Raw genomic sequence first — 23,091 nt, 5'->3', positions numbered from 1 at the left:
ACAAACAGAATCCAACTACTAGCATGAGGCGTAGGTTTCAATCTACGAGTGTGTTCTTACACATACAAAGTAAAAACAACTGCACAAAGTATGTGAATAAAGATTTAAATTGTAGATAACGAAGTTATTGGGAACAAGCTTTTCTCGAGGCGATGGTTGCAAAGGAAAACAACAATCGTTCATAGCTGATGTAACTATAATAATATGATGATATGCTTTAATAATTTAAAATCATGAGCTCAATCATAAATCAAAAGTATAGTAAAAATGAATTAAAAAAACCACTTACCTCATTAGTCAACATTCGGCAAGTGAGGACTCCTAGTGACCACCAATCCACGGCGTGTCCATACGGCTCTCGACTTAACACCTCTGGCGCTAGCAACAAAAACATATTCCATTACATTTATCTCCGGTTAAAAACAAAAAAAAATAGTCAAGTATGCGCCTTGTATGCAAATAAGCATTTAGAAGTCAATGTTAATAGACTATCATCATCGTGTTTACATCCTTTATTCCTTAGCAATCTTTGGCAATAACGCTTTTAAAGACTCTGATTACTAACTATCGAGCCTTATTGATTTGACAAGATAACTGGATTTTATAAAAGAAGAATTGCGTATTACTTTCAAAACCAATCGCAAATCGATTTGAAACCAATCTTTAGAAAAGTTCGGGATCCGTAGCATCCGAAACACGGAATCATTTTTGTTTTAAGAATTATGTAAAATAAGTTTTAAGTATTAGTTAGATAAATTAGGGCTACAATCCCCCAGGATTTGCGCCGGCAAACCCCGGTCACAAGCTTACTATTAATTTAACTTTTTTGTCGTTCTGTTTGTAGAGGCATTGAATCTTACGAGGTTGTCGTTGGCGTCACACCAATACTGGAAAATACTAATAAACGGCAATTTCTACCACCATTTATTTGTAAAAATGACAAGAAAAATAACACAAAAAGCTCAATTTGATGACTCGAAACAATCGCAGATTACGTCAAATACGTGGAAATTCATTGCATCCAAAATAGGATCCTCAATCAAACAAATTACTACGGCTTTGTTCGAACTACAAAACATATTGTAAGTAGTTAAGTAAGTAATCGAATTAGTTACAATTTGTATGGCATGTTAAAAATTACACATGACTATTGACGTATTAAAATTGAAAACGGTAATTTAGGTTTGGTTTAATTATTTATCCATATAATAATTACCATGAATTTGGAAAATTATTTAAATTTACGGCTTTTATGGATGCTATTTTAAGTTATTTTTATAAAATCTTTGAAGAACAGCTGAGAATGCAACCGTGATGACTAAGAAAAGAAAGAAGAGACTTCACACGTGCCACACCTTGTCAGATCATAGGTACAATAGATAAATAAATCCTCAATGATTTAAAGTCTGTCGCTGCAATTTCGAACGGTCATGGCGTTTCAAGACAAGTGTTGTACAACAATGGATTTATAGTATAGCTTCGGCAGTCAGTAGACATACAGACACATAAAGGTACATATTATTCTAATACTTAATATACGATACAATTCGCTATTGTCATTATAAATTAAGCTTTACATTCATAAAAAAACCTTTTTTTCTTTGATTATTATGGTGGCGTTGTAAGAAGAGTAACATTCATACTTCTTGTGCTCTACGCATCAAGCATTCTTCCATCCATACACTTACAAATTAATGTTAATAAATTGAATGGTACTCTCCGTTTGAAGGAATCTCTTGATGACTTGAAGCACACGAAATAGCTCTTCTTACACTGACACGTATATTGAAAATAAAATTTGACAATATGTAATTAAACATTTTCACCTATAATCATTTATTTATTTCTTAAAAAGACTTAGGTAATAAAAGAAAATCGAACTGAATTGATAAAAAATTTAAGTACGTAAAAAATTACACAATTGGTTTATAAATAACGGGGGTGACGGTCAAAATATACCTAAATAATAATAATACCTTTTTACTAAAGTAATTTCTTCAAATGGGCGTCCCTTAGTTAAAGGGATGTGTGTAAATAAAATATGACCATAACGCAGAGAAAGGTCAATTAAACCATCAGAAAATAATATCTCTTTTAGAGTAATTCATGGCAAAACTATTATTTGAAAAGTCAATAGATTTTTGGTTAATAATGGATGAATTAGATGGAAAATAAATGGCAAGTGGGAAAGATGAATTTCCAGTGTACCCCTCCAGGAGGCTTCATTTTTATGTATTATCTTGGGTGTCAAAGACTACACAGCCTAACTGAATGTAATATTTAATTAAGGGTACAGTTCACACTACGGAAAGACAATATCATCCTAAATAAAGAAAATTTTCTTTCAATATATCGCGCCACGTCTCGTTTTCAGGGTGAACCGATTTTTAAGGCAAGGGTAATAAAAAACCTCCAAATACTTCATTATTTATTCACATTTTTATCATAATGTTATCACAAGACTAAATTTTTTGTATTTTTGAACTTATACATCACAACATATAGGTACATTCTCATTTATAATAAACTTTCTTTTAACAGCCGATATCATTCACGCACGACATTTATCATTAAATCTGTCAAATAAGGCAAGTTGCAACTACATAGCACATATTACACGGCCAGACAAGACTTTAGATAGGTTATTATGACTATTTGGTTTACTCTTAAAGACCAATTTTAAGTAAAACAACCGGATATAAATTTTGCTTCCTTATCTTTTGTCAGCTTCAGAACCAATGGTAAAATTTGAAAATCCACATAGTGATCTGGTTGTACGAGTGAAAGAGACAAAGGAAGTTTGTTCTGCTACCCTCGTCTGTTTCACTCGCATATTTCGAAACTGGACGTGTAATATTTAGCTGCGGATAATTTATGTGCAGAGATATTATATATAGATACTTATTTATACAATAAAATGTGCTCGATATACCACACTTAAAGAGGAGGCACACAATGAAGGTATTTTAGAATAGAATAAAAATATATTGTCTTATCACCAGATTTTTAAAACTTTTTGAAACAATATAAGGTACTCGCTGATATGAAAATTGCAAATGCAATATAAATTAACAGATATTGCACATGCGATGCACAAAATATTGATTATGAATAAAATAAAAAGGATCTATCATTTCACATTTAGAATACAAACCCTAATGATATAGAAAAAATAAAATTTATATATTTCTCACATTTTACTATTTCTATAAATTTTAAGTAAAAAAATGTTTAAATTGTATTTGACTTTCTTCTGCCTAATAAGCGACATTTTAGTAATATTTACTCGGTGATTGAATATTAAATTTTTACTCGACTACAGCGACACGTAGTTTAGTTTTAGTTTTACAATTAACAAAACAAGTTTTCAAAATGGGGTTCATAATCGCAACACGCATAATTATGTCACCATCCCACTCCCACACCGATTTTGCGCGAGCTAGAACACACGGTCAAAATAATTAAATATAATGCCTCTTATTAAAACCCAAAGGAAATAGCCGCTTCTTTGGTAGCCAACATTTCTGATCCAGTATAGGGAATCAACATTTGGCACAATTTCGCCGGCGCATAATTCATTGCTTACCGATGCTCGGACGGTGAACGACAACAATGTGAGGAAAACCTGCATTCTGCCAACTGGATGTATAACCTTGATCTAATGGAATAGGTTCCTCTGCAAAGGTTGCGGAGATCAGACGAAAGTCGCTTCGTGTAAAAGCCTGAAGCAATATAACCCAGGATCAAGGTCAAAAGACTAAATAGGGAAGGATATAACCGCAGCTAACAGATAGACTATAAATCGAGGCGAGATATCAGCCTATGACTGTCGACATTATTTTAGTTTAAATTATGTGCCGGCCATTGTGGGTTTTGATTCAACATACTACAAGGTACAAAGTGTATAAGAAACTATCCTCCGATTGAGATGATACGCTAAAGCTTAGACAACTGAGGTAGGGGAAGGTGAATCAGTAGATCAATATGGATGGACTTACTTCAATGTCCTAAATATATACAACATATTTTTAGTCAATACCAACATTTCAAGAGAAGGTAGTGCCCCTTCGCTTGGTTCGACTTGGCGGAGACATTACTGTGCATCTTGATATGAGAGGTTCTACACACGAATTTGCACAAGTTTTGGGACCAACAGAATACTTGTTACATTTATTGCACTGAGTAAAAATAATGTAGTATAAACTAAAGGTGTTTTAATCTTATTCAAATAGAACTCTTAGCCATCAAAGAACAGCATTATTTTTTTAAATAAAATCATAGAATAATCATCAATTAATATATACAATATTACAGGCCTGTATAGACAATATTTTCATGTTGGCGAAGGAAATATATATATAATAATTTATACAAGTACAAAATCTCATTTGCTCGATTATAAAGTTTCACTGAGTACAGGCCTTATTATACTAACATGCAAAACACAGCATATTTAAGCAAATCAAGTGAACAACGCTATTCTAACTTTCTTTCCATGCACAAAAATATAACACCAATTCTACACGTGTATTCTAAGTTTTCCATTTTCTGTCGCACGAATTATAAAAATCACCGATTCTCTTTTATCAATACCAGTATTTTAGTCTCGTTATATATAATTATGTTGAATGAACTATAATACAATAAAATCTGATTTTAAAACTAATATCCTAACGTATGAGACTTTCATGCACCATCGCTATTCTAACCACAGATGTAGCATTTCGCTTTTACAATTCTAACTTCTTACATAGAAAACTAGGCTTCCGAAAACTTTGGCGGTAACACACCGCTTATCGTAATAGATCATTGCTGAAAAATATTTAAAAATTAATGACACAATACTTTAATATCACTTAATTCTAATGTGTCATTAACTTAAAAAAAATAAGCAAAAAATACAAGCTCGCACGCGGCAATCTCAAATTGTGTTTATTCGAAGGATTCATATATGAGAAAAATTTAAACTGTACAATAATGTACAATTGACTTATCACTAACACATTAATTATAAAGCCGTCTAATCGATAGCTCAATATCTCTTCTAGTCAACATCCATGATCAAATAATATTTCAACACATTTCACGCAATATCACAAAGCAATCATTTTAATATAAAACCTCACACAAATTAGTCAAATGACTTTACTATTATCATACTGAGTGCTGCCACCCAATTGACTTAATCCAGTTTAGTTGTTCTGGAAATTCTTAGGTCATAATAATACAACTACCCTAATTACACTACAATGTTACCATTTGCTATTATCAAAAAAGGTACAAAATTACAGAGAGATTTACAACAAATTATAGGTAACTTTTATGTCTAGTAAAAATATTTATACAGTGCGCACAGGTTAATATCTTAAGTTAACTTAAATACACAGACGCGAATTCTAAATAAACCATATAAAATGAGTGGACACATCAACCAGCCTTGCGAGTCATAGCTCTGAAAATATTACAACTAAACTAGAACTATTAAAGTTACGACAGGCGAAAATGTTAGTAGGAATAAAATAAGGATATTTCTTCATACAACCGAATTGTGCTGTTTTTATTGTATCATTACAACTTATGTCCATTTTATTTATTTTTTTTCTTTTCGGTATATATCACATTTTTGTATGAAGAAATGTTCCCTATTACATTCCAATATACACACATTAACTTGCACTTCTTTCAAACAAAAAAAAATATCCCCGATTCCATACCGCCACCTCTTAACGGACCCGACTGTGACACCATAGGCTTCGCTAAAATCGGATCTTCTTTAAAAAAAAAAGCATAACAAAATGGCGGAAGAGCCATGAACAAAGTGTGTCCTCTTTAATTAGATCAAATTGGCAACCAATTAGAAAAAAGTGCATTTCTATTGGAAGCAAAGTATCCTAAGCGATACGTTAATATTAGCCGTTGGCGCGGTGCTATATTTGCTTGCCAAAAGCAATAAAGCATCATACTTCATATTTAAAAACATGTATAATGCTTAGTTCATGTTTAGACGAGACAAGATACTAAACAAACGTACCAACATCTAAAACTGACGACACATTGAATTCACGAACACACAATCTTGTGCAATAGACATAATATTTTGTAAGTACAAAAGCAGTTAAATATTTTAAACGCAATGTGTTATATTAGTTCATCTAGTATTAAAACAAAACGTATAATTAATCACAACAAACAATGAATATATTAGAATTATTTACAGTTCTCATAGTTTAAAATCATTTTAAGGTACAAGAAAATATATCTTTTTATATGTTAAAAACATTTGCTGCATATATCGAAAGAGCAAATTTAGTCATGCGATATTTGTTTTAATTTAAAAAGCTACCATCGCAATGAGATTGTTTTTTGTAATACAAGTCTGGATATTGTAAATTAAAAGAACTTTCGAGTTCATAACAAACGTTTTGTTGCTCAGTGATAAAATAAGATAATTGAAAGTCAATATGCATCACAAAGACAACGTATCACGTATAAGTTTTCGAACGGTGTTCCCTACGGAGGAGGGGGGAGCCCCTGACAGGCTGTAGTGGATCTTGAACAGATAAGGCTGGATGTCACCATAGGACATGTCAAAAATGAGGTCCGCGTCCGAATGGCTGGGCATCTTCGGCACGTAGTCGTGCTTGTTAATTATCTCGCTAATGAACACCATTTTGTCCTGCAACATCTCTACAACCGTCTCGTGTTTGCTGTGCATATCGTGATCGTTGTAAGACTCCGTCAGTTCACAGTACACGGTCCATACTTCCCATGGGACGCACTCAGGTTGAAACGGCCAGCGGGTGCGGCGTTTTTGGAAGAACTCTAGGCTGATAGAGCCGCGCGGGGGCGCGGAGTTGCAGTCGACGGCCCGCAGCAGCGCTGAGAAGTCTGAAATCTCCCGATTCACATTTCTACACAGGAGGTCCGATTCGCAGCGGACGTATGTGAAGTCTATGAAGTCACAATCGCAGTCGCCATAGCTGACGGTGCGTATGGAGTAGCTCTCCTCGTTGTTGTACGTGAACTTCCCGCTGGATCGATGGAACAGGACGCTGTGGAATATTCCGGAGACGACCTCGTCCACTTGGCGCCCCTCCATCGACAGCTCGAAGGCGATGGTGCGCGCGTTCATGGCGCTCAGCAAGCCACGCACGCGCCCGCTAGAGACATAATCACTCACAGTTCACGAGTTACGCGCGCACGAACGGACCGACGCGGGCGCAGCCGTGGACGACACCGCACCGGGCCATTGCTAAAATACGCGAGTCAAGTCCCACACTGAAATGGAAAATGACCGCTTTAGTGCCATGTTTTGTTATTGATAGTGGTATCTTATCAAATAATATATGTATCCGATAATGCTTGTTAAATATTGTCTTAACCGATTTCGCTGATGCAGGAAAAGACACTGACCTCGATTTAATTGACACATGTGCCGGCGCATTGTAATTGTTAAACAAATAGTAAAAAAAATCGAGATGTATTTATAACGTGAAAACAAAAGAATTTAAAATTAAATCAAATAAAAGTCACAACAGGCGGTATGCGTCAGCGGATTGAGATAAAAATATTAGGTATATCAGGGGGCCAACCACAACGTCTTATAGCAGTATTAGTTTAATATTACATTGATTTTTCGCACCACGAGGTCTTTAAAACAAGCTTAAAACAATATTACTTTTTCAGATAGTTTTGGTGACGTCACCTCTATTTCGTTCATTCAAATTGGTACCATGACGTGACTTTACGCCTATAGCATTATTGTTTTAATGTCAAATTTAGCAATCTTAAAAAAGTTCCTCTTTCGCAACGGATACAACATTATTTACTGAAATAAGTGAGTAAATCTATATAGTTTCGGAAAAAAGCTTATTAGAAAGTGAACGTGTATATTAAAGGTAGTGACTGCAATTGTTTAGCAATGGATTTGGACTTGGTCGTCGTCTTATTTAGAAAAACTATTTCAAACCACATAACTAAAGTTTTATTCATGAAATTGGTTTTGAACAAAACTCACTTTATTTCCATGGTGACGCTGAATAGACGAATATGAAAATGAGCCATAAGATTAAAATAGGCCTCACCTATTATGTCATGCTCAGTCGAAGAAAGTTTTTTATTTACCACTTAAAACTAAAATAAATCTTATTTAAAGTTTGAAACACTTGAGTTGGGTTTGTTTACATTTCAAATTTTTTTTTCGCCTATGACAGCGTGCGACCTTGCGTTCCGTTAACGATTCACCTCGTCATAAAGATTAGGTTTTATACTTATTTATCAACATTTTAAATCATATGTTTGAGATATTAGTTTATATTACATAATAAGTTACGTAAATATCCTTATTTTTTGTAAAAAAAACACTTTTTAATAATTTACTGCAACTTTTATACTTATATTATTATAAATTTTTATCATCGTACTTAATGCGTTATACGGAACGACAATTGAAAGCGATTGAAGGGGATGGCGTTATGTATTGTATATAGCGCTGTTTCTTTTTATCCTTTAGCAGGGAATAGACAAAGTCAATAAATCATTCGTTCCTTCGCAACACTAAGCAGGAATAAAATAAGATTGCGTGATAGAGGTCATGGTACAAATATGAGTAATGTTATTACAAGCTTATAATAAGACTTCCTTGAAATAAGATTGTTTTACAAAAGCTTGTGGTTGGCCCCCTGTACTTCGATACATGTCATACTATTTCGTCATTATGAGTAAGCGTTACCAGACATTTAGTCTCATTGTGCTATAAACCCACTTTATCATATTTATTTGCAATGTTGGCTTTGTTCCTGATTCTAGTCTATTGTATAAGTAGTAGATACATTTTAATTAGATACTTTTACATAGAAACCTTTTTTTTAATCCTATTCATATATTGATTCATCTTCATCCGCCCTACGTATCCCGGTTGCGTTCTCATTGTCTTATTGTCATTTTAACAATCACTGTGTACTCAAAAATAGTAATCGAGATGCATTAAACCTCAAAGAATATTTTGATCCTATGTTTAGAAAATAACTAAAAAATCTTTGGTGGTTGTAGAAAATCTGATGCATTAAGAACTAAAATGTTAATATCTGTTTTTCTTTGTAATTACATAGTGCAAAAAATCATATTGTCTATCTTAAAAATTCCCACGACAGCAAATAGTCGAACATCTTCGCTTGGAACATTGGCTTATTGGGCAAATGTTGCCAATTAAAGGGAAGCCAACCTAAGCCAAAGAAAGCAGAATTTCTAAAAAAGTTGTTCTCATATATCAGGCGACTTTTTAAACACCAACAAAAGTTATAGACAATGATTTTGCCATGCCATAGTGTTAAGTCGTGTGAAAACAGGATTCGGAATAATTAAAATTTTGGATGTAAGTACTGAAAAATGTGACGTCGCAACTGATGGTTACTCGTATTTGTTTTGTAGCTGCTCAGAAAGAGGCGTACAAGAAGATAATAGAATATTTGTTTTCTCCCTGTTGCTCCTGGCTATAATCCCGGTTACATCCTCAACTCTCTGGAGAGAAGCCCGTATTAGTAGTAGCTGTATGGCTTAATGATGCGAACTTTCAGCTTTATCGAGACTTGGCTCAGTCTACCTCGCAAAGGATAAATACATCATTGTTTGTATTTATGTTTGTAAAAATGTCAAAACTCACCCATATATTTTAGAGTGCCGCAGAGAGTCGTAGTTCTGGACCCTATGGACAGCCACTTGGACAGCCCGAAGTCTATCAGACGAATGTGACCCTCTGAATCAAGGAGGATGTTCTCCGGCTTCAGGTCTCGGTATACGACGCCGGCGTTGTGGAGGAAATCTGGAGAGATAGGTTAAATTGGTTAACAAACGCGCATGAATACGGAGCCTATGGAACTTATGGAAAAGAAAGACGATTTCGTGACTGGAATAAAAAAGGGAATTCTTAGATGGTTTGATTAAGAAGAAAACGAAAGTTTTCCATGCTGGTCTGTGAGAAAAAACGGGTTAAAATACTAATGTTCAAAACGTAATAACAATTGTTTATAATTAATCAGAAAGTTACAAGTACCAGCTTCTTTTTTTTTCGCGCAGACCGCAAAAGTCGGTCAAGGGAATGGGCGTTATATAAGGAATCATTCCTAAAGGAGATGTGGCTAGCAACCAGTCACTATTTTAGTTCCATTGTCTAATAAAATATCTAGCAATATTTAACCATGGGATAAAGACGTGATATTATGTATGTATGAATGAAAGTAGGTCCATTGAAAAAAATTATACAAGAAAAGTCAGTTTGTCGATTGAAAAAAATTATACAAGTGTATTCTTACCTAAAGCAATAGCGATTTCGGCCACAAATATCTTCACTAGTTCCTCAGGTAACTTTCCGTACTTATCAAGTAAAGCTAACAGTTCTCCGCCAGGAATGTATTCTGAAACTAACAAAAATAATGGTAAATATTTTTTTTTATATTAAGGTACAATTATCCACACTTATAATAAAGAGAAAATATTTGTATTTAAGTATGTTTGTAACGAATAAACTCAAAAACTATTGGAATGATTTCACGAAATATAGCACAGATATACATAGGTATAATAGACCTGGTAGAACGACATAGGCTACTTTTTTACAGCAATTTCCCACGAAAGCGAAGCCCCGTGCAAAATCTTCTTGTTAATATTTATCTTAACTTTTATAGTAATATTAATAAGTAATAATTGTAACTTTTTGAAAGAGCTAATCCTTGGGAAATAGGTACTAAGAAGATCATGAAAATTCTTTCACCGTTTAACCACCGCACATAAGCCGTGGCGAGTTTAGCTACTCGATTTCTTAATAAAATTTTGTTGCTCATATCATAGACTATGCAAGGTTAAATATTATACTGATAGATACTAATATTTACTTTAGGTGTCATTAAGATGGTTCATATTGTTAACAATAAATTAAAGCAAATAAATCTTAAAATTATTTCAATAGCACGTCTATTTGAACCAGACTGGTAACCGAACCCAAAGCCGTTACGACTTCAAAGCAAATGACGCGACCGGCTTTTCGCAAAGAGAGCTTATCTATATCGAAAGAAATCAATAAAATGCATGCATACTATTGATTACTGATACAGTTTTTGGTGCAGCTTACATCTTCGTTGCGGGGACCCTAACATTAAATTGACCCCACATACAAGGGATCAGCCCCACATTTACCCACCCCCGTCCCAGTGGGCGTCTATCTGAGTGGGCTAATATTTTTTTCTGATAATGATCTCTCGTACATGATATCACGTCTGTTTCCCTTGCGGATAGGCAGAGCCAACAGTGTTAAAAGACTGAAAGACCACGTTCAACTGTACGGCTTAATGATGGAATTTAATTTAATATGGTAGGTCAATGCGTTTTGCGGTTACAATTCTTATTTTAGACTAGCGTTTTAATTTGTATTTTATTGAAAACATTGATTCGTATAAATAGGTACCGTATAATAATAAATTTATGTCAACGTCAAACGTAAACTGCATTCAATTATTTGATAATAAAAAATAATATGATTTTGTTTTGTGGAGAATATAAATTAAATAGGTATGATAAAAAAAAAGTTAATGTATGAAGACGTCGTACCTACGACAATATAAATTAGTGAAACATTTAAACTTTTTACTAAAAAGGAAGTTTAGCTCAATTGTCAGAGGCATGAGTTTAGATTAGCCAAGATGGCCTGTCTTAACAACTATATTGTTTAAAATTAAATTTCATTCGCATCTCGGGACTCGAGAACTAAGACCAGCCCACCAGGTTAATTCAAAATGTTTATTGCATATCATATTGTAAATCAGTTTAATACACTGCTCTGCACTGCATTAGTAAATGCAATTTTCAACCTCATCAGAGGTGGTTAATTCAATTGCACACATATACTTAATTCTCCAAAGACAATAAAAATACACAGTGCCGTGTATAGATAAATTGTATAGGGTAATGCAGTTTATTTATCTACATGGAATGCACTTCACTGAACAGCACCAAGTTAAACTAATGATAGACTTATAATTAGACTTATTTTAACTAATTACTTTAGATAAACCGCCACATTTTTTTTTAAATTTAATTAGTATTAATTTGTCCGAAATTTAAACAAAACTACGTCTGTCACCGAGCGTTGTTGTTTGTTAACTGGAAGAAAGAAAGCAATATGGCGGAAAACAGCTGTTTACTTTTTGGGCTCCAAGGACGCGGAACGCTCTCCCGCCTACTCCAAAAAAAAAGTTTTTTGTTCCCATAACGATCTCTACCCTTGTTTACGATATCAGTATAAATTAATTTTCCCGGGGTCGTTTTTTTGTGTGGGCAAGCAATATTTACCTGGCTTGTCTCACCCTGACCCTGTCGACTTTAAAAATAGTGTTATTTTTTTTTTTCAAAATCCTTTTAACAACAGCTTCTTTTGACTTTGTTAGAATCAGGCTTCTTCTGATTTATCTGTTTTCTTGAATTGCATGATTTTTGCCATACAAATGTCAATCACTTTGCGACTAGTTTAATCTGAGTGATTTGTCTATCAGTACCTTTTTTAGAACAAAGTTAATAATGTTCAGTCAGATCTCTGAAATTATCAGTAGTATATGAATAAATTCCACATTAGATAACCCAATTCTTTAAATGATAAAATTCAAGTCTCGTATTTATACGTAATGAATGAAATAAATAATGAATGAGGAAGAATGAAAGTAGCACGAATTAATTGAAAGATGAATGGTAATATCGCTCCTTCAATACAAAAGCACCACAAGTCAAAAAATTTCAAAAACGTTGTTTTTGCCTAAATTGCATCTTAAACGATGAAACTTTAATATTTCGCGAAAACAGCCATTGTTTTATGACTATAAACACCCGTAAACGCACACACGTTAGTTTTGTTTTGTACCGTTTTTGTAACTGAGTTCCGCGAAAAAGTACCATATTGTCAGTTGTCAGCAGTCATTCGGCACAAGCACACGCTTTTTTTGTGTAAAACTACCACATTCCAAACAACTGCTAAAAGACGCGTGAAATCATATATTTAAAAGTGCCACATTCAAAAATAATTACCTTTTGCAGATCACATACACGTAAGTATCTTATCATTTTTATATGCAATAGTACAATGTTTGCAAATTGGTTAGTTTTGAATTAATACATGTGGTATTTGCTCTTATTTTTGTATACAATACCACCATATTTTGAATTAAGTGAGTTTTGCAAATAAAATTCTTTAAGCTAAAGTATCGTATTTCGAAATATGGCATTTTAGTATTTGAAAGTAATCTCTAAATAGATGTTATTTTTAATTAAAAAGCAATGTTTAGTTTTAATGCTGCTATTTTGTCTGAAAGTTTTTTATTGTACACTATAAGCTTCAAGTGACAAATCCCACTTTCGTTGCGGGCTATACCTACTCGTTCCATGTAGGTATCGCGCAAGCCGCAGTAGGGTTCAACAACCTACCTACTCACCTTACCTTTTTTTTTGTTCAGCATGACATCAAGAGCGTACCGTATTTTGAACTTGGTACCACCTGAGGAATATGATGCTGATGAGATAGAAGATAGCAAATCATCCGTACCAGATAGTAAATTTGATTTAGATATTCTCAACTCTGATGAAGAAAACGAAGATATTCCAGAAACGCCTCCAAAACACAGAACATTCAATAAACCATCTTTAGTAATCCCAGAAACAGACTCAGACAGTAACTCTTCATCTGATGAATCTTCTAGCTCTTCGAGCAGTTCTAGTTCTTCAAGTAGCTCCAGTTCTACAAATAGCCATAAAGATTTCTCATCCGATGATAGTGTCAAAGATCCTACGTATGAAGATCCATTTATTAAAAAACGCAAAACCCAGTCAGATTCCGAAGAAGAGCAACAACCACAAGCGCAGTTACCTGGCATTCAAGATTTTCCACAATCATCAGCCGTAGATAACCACGAGTTATTCAAAATTAATTCACCATTACCTAGAGTTGATGACCAGCCACCTAGCGTTGACGAGCACCCATCTAGCGTAGACGAACAGTCTCCTAGTGTTGATGTTGAATCGCGCCGTAAGTGTGGTAAAAGAAAAGCAGAACCGCTTTTATGGAAACGAAACCAGAGCAAGCTATTGAAAAATAAAGGTATGTCCTATACTTCTATGTCCAAGTCCAAAAAAGTTTATGATGCCAAAAAAGTGGGTTCTGTATGTTCCGATAAATGTAAATTGAAATGTTCTACAGAGTTTACGTTTGAAGAAAGAGAACATATCTTTGAAAAGTTCTGGGATAGCGGTGATCTGGAAATCCAACGACAGTTTATTCACAATCACATGACCAAGATAGAACCAAAATATAGATACGTTCGTGAAGGTACCAGTCGCAAAAATTGTAATCACGCATTTTATCTGACTCGAAATAATATAAAAACTCGGGTATGTAAAGTTTTCTTCATGAATACCCTTGCAATCTCAGATACTGTAATTAGAACCGTTGTCAAGAAGCTGTCCGAAACTGGCGTGCAACTTAAAGATAAGAGAGGAAAACACGACAACCATAAGAAACTAGACGCAGAGCTGACCGATGGTGTCAAAGCACACATTAATTCAATACCCCGCATAGAAAGTCATTACTGTAGGGCGCGATCGACTCGGGAGTATATTGAGGGAGGGCTTACAGTCGCGGCGCTATATCGACATTATCTGGAGAAATGTGAATCTGAGAGTGCACAATACGTTTCATATCAAGCATACTACCACATATTTACACATGATTTTAACATATCTTTTTGGCAGCCTAAGAAGGACCAATGCGAAGATTGCATGGCTTACCAAAACGCTGAAGATAAATCGTTACTACAAGAGACATACGACGAGCACTTGAAGCAAAAGACTCTTGCTAGAAATGAAAAAGATAGAGATAAAGAGCTTGTGAGTAATACCTTCGTCGTCGCTGTGTACGATCTCCAAGCGGTGATGCCTTGTCCACGGGGTGATGTATCTAGTTTTTATTACACGTCTAAATTAAATTTACTTAATTTCACAATAACTGAGCTCGGAACAAAGGACACAACTTGCTTTGTATGGCATGAGGGAGAAGGCGCCCGAGGTATTAATGAAATTGGTTCCTGTGTTTTAATGTATCTGAGAAAACTGAATGATAATGCCACGGAACCTTGCGATGTAACTTTCTATAGCGATAATTGCTGTGGGCAACAAAAGAACAAATACATGCTTGCAATGTACCAATATGCGACTCAAGAATTGCCAAACATCAAGAGTATTACTCATAAGTTCCTTATAAAAGGCCACACACAAAATGAAGGAGACTGTGTTCATTCGGTCATTCAACGTAATATTACTAGAGCATTAAAATCATCTCCAATTTACGTTCCAGACCAGTATATCACTCTGATTAAAACAGCGAAGAAAACTGGAAAGCCTTATACTGTTGAAGAACTGACACATGAGAATTTTTTTGACCTCAAATCTCTGTGTATAGGAAACTACAATATAGATGATAATGGCAATAAATTCAAATGGGCTGATATAAAGATTCTGAAGACAGATAAAGTAAGCAATGGCATATTTTTCTTTAAAACGTCCTACGAAGACGAAGAGTTCAAATCGGTATCTACGTTGAGAAAACGCCGCACGAAGTCGAACCCAGTACCTGATAATAATTTGACTCTAAACCAACTTTACACTGAAAAGCTTACTGTTCCTGAAGCAAAAAAGCAAGGGATTCTAAAGCTAATCCAAAAAAATGTCGTGCCAAAATTTTATGAATCTTTTTATAATAATCTCTAAATTCGTGCATAAGTTACTGTTGTGAACTGATTTTTGATGTTTTAGTTTAAGTTTTTTTTTATACCTTTACGAGCATTACGCTCCATGTAGTTGTAAGTCAACCTTTTATAAAAAAAATATTTTTGTAAGAACACTTTTATACCACGTTTATGTGCTTATACGGTTGTGATTAGTGTAGTATGTAGATCAGGGAAATAATTTTGGAGGTGTCTACTTCATAAGTAAAACAATACAAATTAGTATTATTCCATTGAAAAAGTCTGATTTGATCGTGACTAGGTATAGCTTAAAACATTTTATTATTAAAGTATAGTTATTTTTTACTTATTATTTCTTTAATCGGTTGTTCAAAGAGGTTTCAGTGAACGTAAAGTGAGAATAATTACAAGTACCTACATTGTTGTAACTGATAGTTGTTAAGTTTTAGGAGGCTAGTTAAATACCTGGATAGTGTATTTACTATTACAATAATTCTTATTATTTGTTTTGTTAATTCTATGCAAGAGTTTTTTGTTTTTATAGCTTAAAAGGTTTGTTTTGTTTGTATTAAGTTAAAAACTTAAATTTATTCCTCTTACCTACTAAAAAGGTAATATATTAATTAGAAGACTTAAATATTGATCTCATGGTATGTTTATTTAACTTGAAAACTGATAATAAAACTCAAATTTTCCTTATTATGTTGGTTTCATTTATAAAATTTGAATGTTCTTGAAGTCGAAGTCTATATACAAAACTAACTTATCTGCATTTTTTCGAGGATCTATTTGAGGTATGGTTAAGATTGCTTTATTTAAAAATAGTCTATTTAATTACGCGTCTTTTGATACCAAAAACATTACTTAATTACCCATAGATTATAAAAAAAACACAAAATTATCCAAATTATTTTTTCAAATGCCTCTCCTGAACAATTTGCTTATTTTGACTTGTGGTGCTTTTGTATTGAAGGAGCGATATGTTGGGTTGGTAAGGACACATCATGAGAAGAGTCAATGACGAAAGTCTTAATACGAATACCACATTTTCAAGTATTTTTAACTTTCCAAAGGTACGTCTCACATTTATCTCTCTCTCTCTCTCTCTCGTCATAAATTCTTATATGATCAAAGATAGAGATATAAGATAAAAAAAGATGATTTATATAAAAAAATTACAAATTTCAGTTATTTTTTCTAGTTTTTGATACTAAATCAAACATGGTTGTCAGAAACAGAAGTGTGACAATGACCTTTATACGGCATCACCATTGAATCTGTACCAACGACCCCGTTCCGACAACACGTCTAGTCGCGAACTGATAACGCAGATAAGAAACAATAATATTATTCAGGTTGTTTTCCAGTGATTAGCCGATTGCGAAACGTAAATCATTAATGTCGGTTTTGGTAATATTTAATTAAACATGAAAAACCGCGAGTCAAGAAAGGGTGCGCTTAGGGGTTAGGGAGCAAACACGAGAGTAGCTCCTCCCACGATTTGGCTCAATAACCGAAGGGTTGGTATAGCCATGGTGGTGGTGGTAACAAAAGCGGATTATTTCAATCTTCACACAACCTCGTATGCGCAAATCCCGTTTTCCATCGTCCCCGCGCGGATGCCAAAAATCATACTTAAGGAAAATACATGCGCTGTCTGCCTGGAGTGGCATGAACGCAATAGTATACAGATGGAAAATCATAACTATTGTGTCAATGTTTCTAAACTCTATTGCATTTTTAGATATTGACATCGAATATTTAATTTAATAACACGCGAGTAGGAGTACCTTGTGACAGATGACAAGTGACACCGTGTATACCTACGATGTTTTGAGGAAAATATATTATTGATTGATTGGTTGGAAAAGAATTGAATGGACACTTATATACAGTGCCGACGATATATCAGGAGTGGGATGTGCCATGCTGTATCGAATATAAACGATCACACACAGTCCCTTATGGAGCCAAAGTCACTTGAAGACTAATTTTAGTGTGACATTTAGTTCTTATAATAACGTAAAGCAAAATAAAAAATACCCATTACCTATATAAACAAAGTATTGATTAAATATGACGCATATTAGAAGAGTATTGACCCTTGTGTAGATGAGATGTAAGTCACGTCAGTATTATCAGACATAAGCGTTTACGCTGATTGTCACTTGAGCTGCGCCTGACCATTATCTACACTCTAATAATAGTGATTCAAGGGAATCGGCCGGTGTGCTCGCGAATGTAGGACAGAAATGAAATGACATATGTACCTATATCACGTCTATCGGTTACGGCGTAAACAGAGCCAATAAAGACGCAGATCTATCCGTTTACTGTGTTCTCCGCACGTAATAATAAGACCACTTCCTGTTTCCAATAGATGTCGTATACTATAGAGGGCGTCTTTAACGCGAGAGCGGCGTACTCTTTCCATTATTCGGTTCGTATTGCTGGAAGGTTTGTAGAGTCATGAGTGGTGGTGGGATAATGTGAGAAATCATTTATGGAAATAAGCAAATGCATCTAGTGCAGGCTTCCATGCTAGTCTGGTAGGTAGTGAAGTTAAAACATAATGTGTGCCAGATGTTTTCTTTTCCCATGCATATTGTAAAAGTCAATCAAAAAAAAGTAAATTAACTTGGGATACTTCGGCGATGGGCTAACTACCCGTCACTATTTGCCAATCTCAATTCCATCATTAACGATCACGATCCAGGTGAACGTGCCTTTCTACTCCGTTCGAGACAGCCGACTCCGTCTACCCCCTAAGGAGACACATGATAATATATGTGGCTCCTTAACTACCTATCTTTGCTACATAAGAATCATGTTATCGCTATTCTTCCTCTTCTTCGTCGTCGTTACCTTTTCCCACTTTCTACGTGGGGTCGGAATCATGAATCATGTTATAGCTATTGACCTCCCTAAAATATATTATTAAAACCTTACCTATATACAGTCTTTTCTTAGTCTGCCACCGTGAAACAGCGCCGGCTATGAAGGAATGGTGGCCACACGCGGTCTGTATACGCGCCTCCTCTTTCACTTGACGTATTGCGTTCTCATTCACTATCTATTACAAGAAAAAAAAAACAAAATTTACAATCATCTTTACGTTACTAATCTCACTTGCGTCCTCTCTTGAACGAAATGAGGCCCGCCTTTAAATACGCCTATAAAGAGAGAACTGGCCGCCGAAGTGTAAGTAACCGCGCATCAAGATGGACGGACGGTCAGGTAAAGATTTTTGGTAAGGAATGGATGAGGAAAGCTTTAAACCGAGAAGTATGGCAAGCGTTGCTAAAGGCCTACATTCAGCATTGGATGAAAATGAGTTAGAACGAAGCTGGTCAGGGTATGAAATGAAATTTACATAACTGAGAAGAAATTCGTTAAACCATGGCCGCATTAGGCTTCGAAATTGTGCATTAGGTACCATTTTTAGTTAGTTTTTGTCTCGATTAGACATTCGATTTCGAAATCGATTTCAGGACTTGGAATGTCAAATAATTTACACGGATCAAATTCATTTTGACCTGCGTGACATAACGACCATTATGAATGATACATCCCAGAGTGGGAAAAGCGGGTAATTACACGGATCACCACCAGTTTCACCACCGTGACCAACCGACCGCTCGATACGACCAGACGATGATTATACTTTAAAAAAATCAGCTGTCATTATCATAAAAAGTGCTGTGTAGTATGCGGCACATAAGAATAGGACCAATCCCATCTTTTTCTCATGGATGTGGAAAAAGGCGCTCTAATATAAGCATCCGTGCCTTCCGTTTTATAGTCTGCGTGGATAGCATGGCAGCGCAAAAAAAAAATTGTGTGTGCCTACTGCTTCTCTTTTCGTGCAGTTCCAAAAGACAATGATGCCTGATAAACTTGAAATTTTTAAGCGACGACGGGCTAGCCACCTATCACTATCTGAATCATTATTTCAATATGAAAACTATTGGCGTGACAACCATCAGTTAAGACGTTACATTCACCGATTCTTACAACTTCTATATGTTAGTATTCTAACATTATTCCGAATTCTATTGACACTATGATGATTAAACTTAAAAAATCAGCTACCATTATAATAAAAAAATGAAATACAATTCAATTAATCCGTTATCGTTGCACATAAAACTCATTCAATTTTGAATCAATAACAAATTAGGTAAATAGGTCGTCGAGATAAGCGCGGTGATAAGGGCAAAGTACTGAACAAAATTTCCTATTACTAAGGATTTTATGTAAGGCATACACATTATCATCTTTCATCTGCACATTCACCACTTTGAAATACCGGGAGCGTCGCCCGTGCAAAAGCAACATCGTGAAGAAAACTGCACATTCAGGCAACTGGATGTGTAGCCATTTTATAAGCAGAGTTAAATTTCCCTGTTAAAATCTGTCTCCTCTCCAGGAACTCCAGGACCTTGGTCACAAGCCCACCTCAGGCTCGATTCAGAGAGGTGAGGACGCAACCGGAACTAACGCCAGTAGATTATGAATAATGATGATTTTGTTTAAAAAATTTATCCCAAACAATCTTTCCATTTCTCTAGACCTAACGATTATAAAACACGCGGAAGCCATAAATTTAGAATTTTTAACAATAATCTATGTAAGGTTTCTGTGAATGAACTTTAAATGGGTTATAGAACACCCATCTTATTATTTCTTCGCAAGCATTCTTAGTAATATTCATTCATTAATATAATCATGTCTATATTCCTTGCAGGTTAGACAGATATAGCAGTCTTTAAAGACTGATATAGCTGAATGTTGTCTACATTCAGCTATTAGGCTTGGTTACACTTGTGTAAATTGGTAGATTCTTTAGGTACCAAAGTAGGTAATAAAATAATCTTGATATTTTTCTTAGAAAATATAATTCTAAAGTATGGTTCCTAGAAGGAGTAAGTAGTACTAAAAGTAATTATTATGATGAATTTATTATGACGTTGATGAGTTATTTTATTTTGAGAAAGCCTGCTTAGGATAAGTCTGCCATTGTGCATATTCTAAATCCAATGACTGTTTTGTAATTTTTTTATATTTCTTTTTAATGTGCAATAGAGTTTACAAACAAACTGTCTTACCTGTGCCTTATTCAGCACTTTCAGTGCGTATGCTTTATTTTCGCTAACTTTTTTCACTTTGTAGACCTCTCCAAATGCTCCTTTGGCTATGGTCTTGTCTATTTGGAAATCGCTTTGTTGCAGCTCTGTGGAGATGGGAAATTCCGGTAGGAAGATGGACTCTTTGTGGGCGACGGGCCAGGCGGTTTTACTGGCCTCCAGAGGGTTCTTTAGGGTTGAGTCATTCCACCTGAAAAAAAAAAACAATAAAGACTCACAATCACGGTCAAAAATTTAAAAAGACAGACTTATTGTCTTAATTTTATACAATCCTCAAATATAAAACTATGCTTATTCTCGGAATTGTATATTTAAGAGATAATACAATCTTTAAAATTGAGTAAAAATTGATGACATCTTTTTGTTCAATTTTGCTCTCATCTTTGAATCTTATAAGTGTAGTTTATAAAAGAAACATAATAAAATAATATCAACCATTTTACAGCCGTGGACCCATAACCATGGGTCTGTTGGGAACTGCCTGGGTTACCACAGCAAAATAATGGCTTATTAATCCAACCTTATATTAATGCAGTACAAGTAGCTGAGGCAAAACATATGGTTACAAGGTTTTACCTGTTGTGTTAACAATTTAAATAATGCTGAAGTAACAAGATTATTTGAATATCTATTGTTTTCTATTATTATCTATTCTTATTTCATCAAGTAAAAAAAAAATCAACAGAAAATAGACTAAAGAAAAACTTTGTACAAGAGCACTACTGTGGATGGATAGAATAAAATTAGAATGCATAGGTACTTTCTCCATTTGTTTATAGTAATTAACTTAGCCATTAGAACAATTTGGTTGTCAGATTTAATGTGATTCAAATAATTTGTTTTGAATAGATCTCTAATTATAGAGTTGCAACATATTGATAATATAATGATAGAACAGGTTTTTTGTATCATTAAAACATCATGTATTAGAAATATTTTTAATAGTAACTGCAAAAGAAGTAAGTTTATTTTAAAACAGTTCATATTGCACCAATAGGAAAACAATATAGGGATTTTCAGGGTAAGAGTGCAAAAGGGATTATTTGAGCTTACATGTACCACCATTGACTGACCTTAACTTGTTTACTTTAAGAACTTCATAGCAAATGCAATATATTCCAGGCTATGATAGAAAAGAAGTTCTAAGTTAATCTTCACTGTTACTGACCTTGCATTGAACTGCTGTTACAAATTGGTTTGGGAAAATTGATAAAAATTCTAATAGTACAAACTTATGATACTTTTTCAGATTAAGTTACAGTGTGTAGTTGACAAAATTTTCTTCACTAATGATAACCACATTATTCTAGGATGTGAATTTTCTTGTACACTTAAGCAAAAAATCAGTTGCTAGACTATTTAATTGCAATGGCTCATCCCACTTCAAGATTTAGAATATTGTTTGTTGTTGCTTGTTTTAAGTCCTTGACCCTTTTCCTCAGCAACTATAATATTTCTAACAAAAAAAATTTGATCCTCCACACAAATTGACAATGTAGGAACTTGCCTGGAGGCCAGTACATGCATCATGTATTTTTCAAAGATTTATTTACAATGGACTGGTACTAACCTTCGCCTGGACACCCGAGACCAAGGTCGCGAAGTGCTGTACACGGACTGATTGCTTGCTACACTCAGGAACGACCGCCCGCTAAGATTACCGACGAAATGCGACAAACTGAACTGCAAAAAACAATCAGTCAATCGTCAGATAACAAAGAACTGTCAAAAATTGTAAACTCAACATTAAACAGCAACAAACACAAAATATGGACTCACAAGCCACACAGAATAAGGACGAATCTAGACTAAACAAAGGAATCTACGTTTCTGCAATGTACTGAAAATATTTTTATTACGTGTATTCAGCTGGGATGACATTTGCAAGTTTTGGATATGATTATGACCATCGCACTTACCTGGCTAGCGAAAGCTTGTTTATCACGCTTTAATTGTATTGATTGGGATGAGGTCCCTTGCTGACTGTTTTTGTTTTGCGAATTGCCCATTAAAAACTAAATTAAAACTTGATTATTTGTACATAACTATTGATTTAGTTTCAATTATCATCGAACATTTTGTGTCCTCCAAACCATAAACAAAAACAAACTATCCATCCATAGACATTTATTTTTGTTTTTTTTTTTTCTTCATTTAACAACATTCAG

At 34.5% G+C, this 23,091-nt stretch overlaps 2 protein-coding genes across 2 annotated transcripts in view; both read right to left on the bottom strand.

Annotated features, from left to right (window-relative positions):
* The window catches only part of LOC106138307 (serine/threonine-protein kinase S6KL), a 64,331-nt gene extending 41,304 nt beyond the window's left edge, over positions 1–23,027 (bottom strand). Inside the window, exons 1-7 of the mRNA XM_013339427.2 lie at positions 22,843–23,027; positions 22,494–22,606; positions 20,885–21,113; positions 18,726–18,849; positions 10,311–10,418; positions 9,662–9,820; positions 290–378 (exon numbers count right to left, since the gene is read on the bottom strand). Of these exons, the coding sequence (XP_013194881.2) occupies positions 290–378; positions 9,662–9,820; positions 10,311–10,418; positions 18,726–18,849; positions 20,885–21,113; positions 22,494–22,606; positions 22,843–22,932 (912 nt within the window). The 5' untranslated portion in view covers positions 22,933–23,027. The remainder of the gene's footprint in view (positions 1–289; positions 379–9,661; positions 9,821–10,310; positions 10,419–18,725; positions 18,850–20,884; positions 21,114–22,493; positions 22,607–22,842) is intronic.
* Positions 2,416–7,272, bottom strand: LOC106138309 (autophagy-related protein 101). Its single transcript, XM_013339430.2, has one exon. It carries the CDS (start codon positions 7,130–7,132, stop codon positions 6,467–6,469), a length of 666 nt encoding a protein of 221 aa, XP_013194884.1. The 5' UTR covers positions 7,133–7,272; the 3' UTR covers positions 2,416–6,466.
* Positions 23,028–23,091: the final 64 nt, after the last annotated feature.

The sequence above is a fragment of the Amyelois transitella genome, chromosome 13 (genome assembly GCF_032362555.1).
Source record: "Amyelois transitella isolate CPQ chromosome 13, ilAmyTran1.1, whole genome shotgun sequence".
NCBI lineage: Eukaryota > Metazoa > Arthropoda > Insecta > Lepidoptera > Pyralidae > Amyelois > Amyelois transitella.
This window is presented reverse-complemented; position numbering and strand designations above follow the sequence as displayed.

Excerpts from the sequence above, each read along its gene's own strand:
- LOC106138309 (XM_013339430.2), bottom strand. The coding sequence starts at position 7,132 with ATGAACGCGCGCACCATCGCCTTCGAGCTGTCGATGGAGGGGCGCCAA.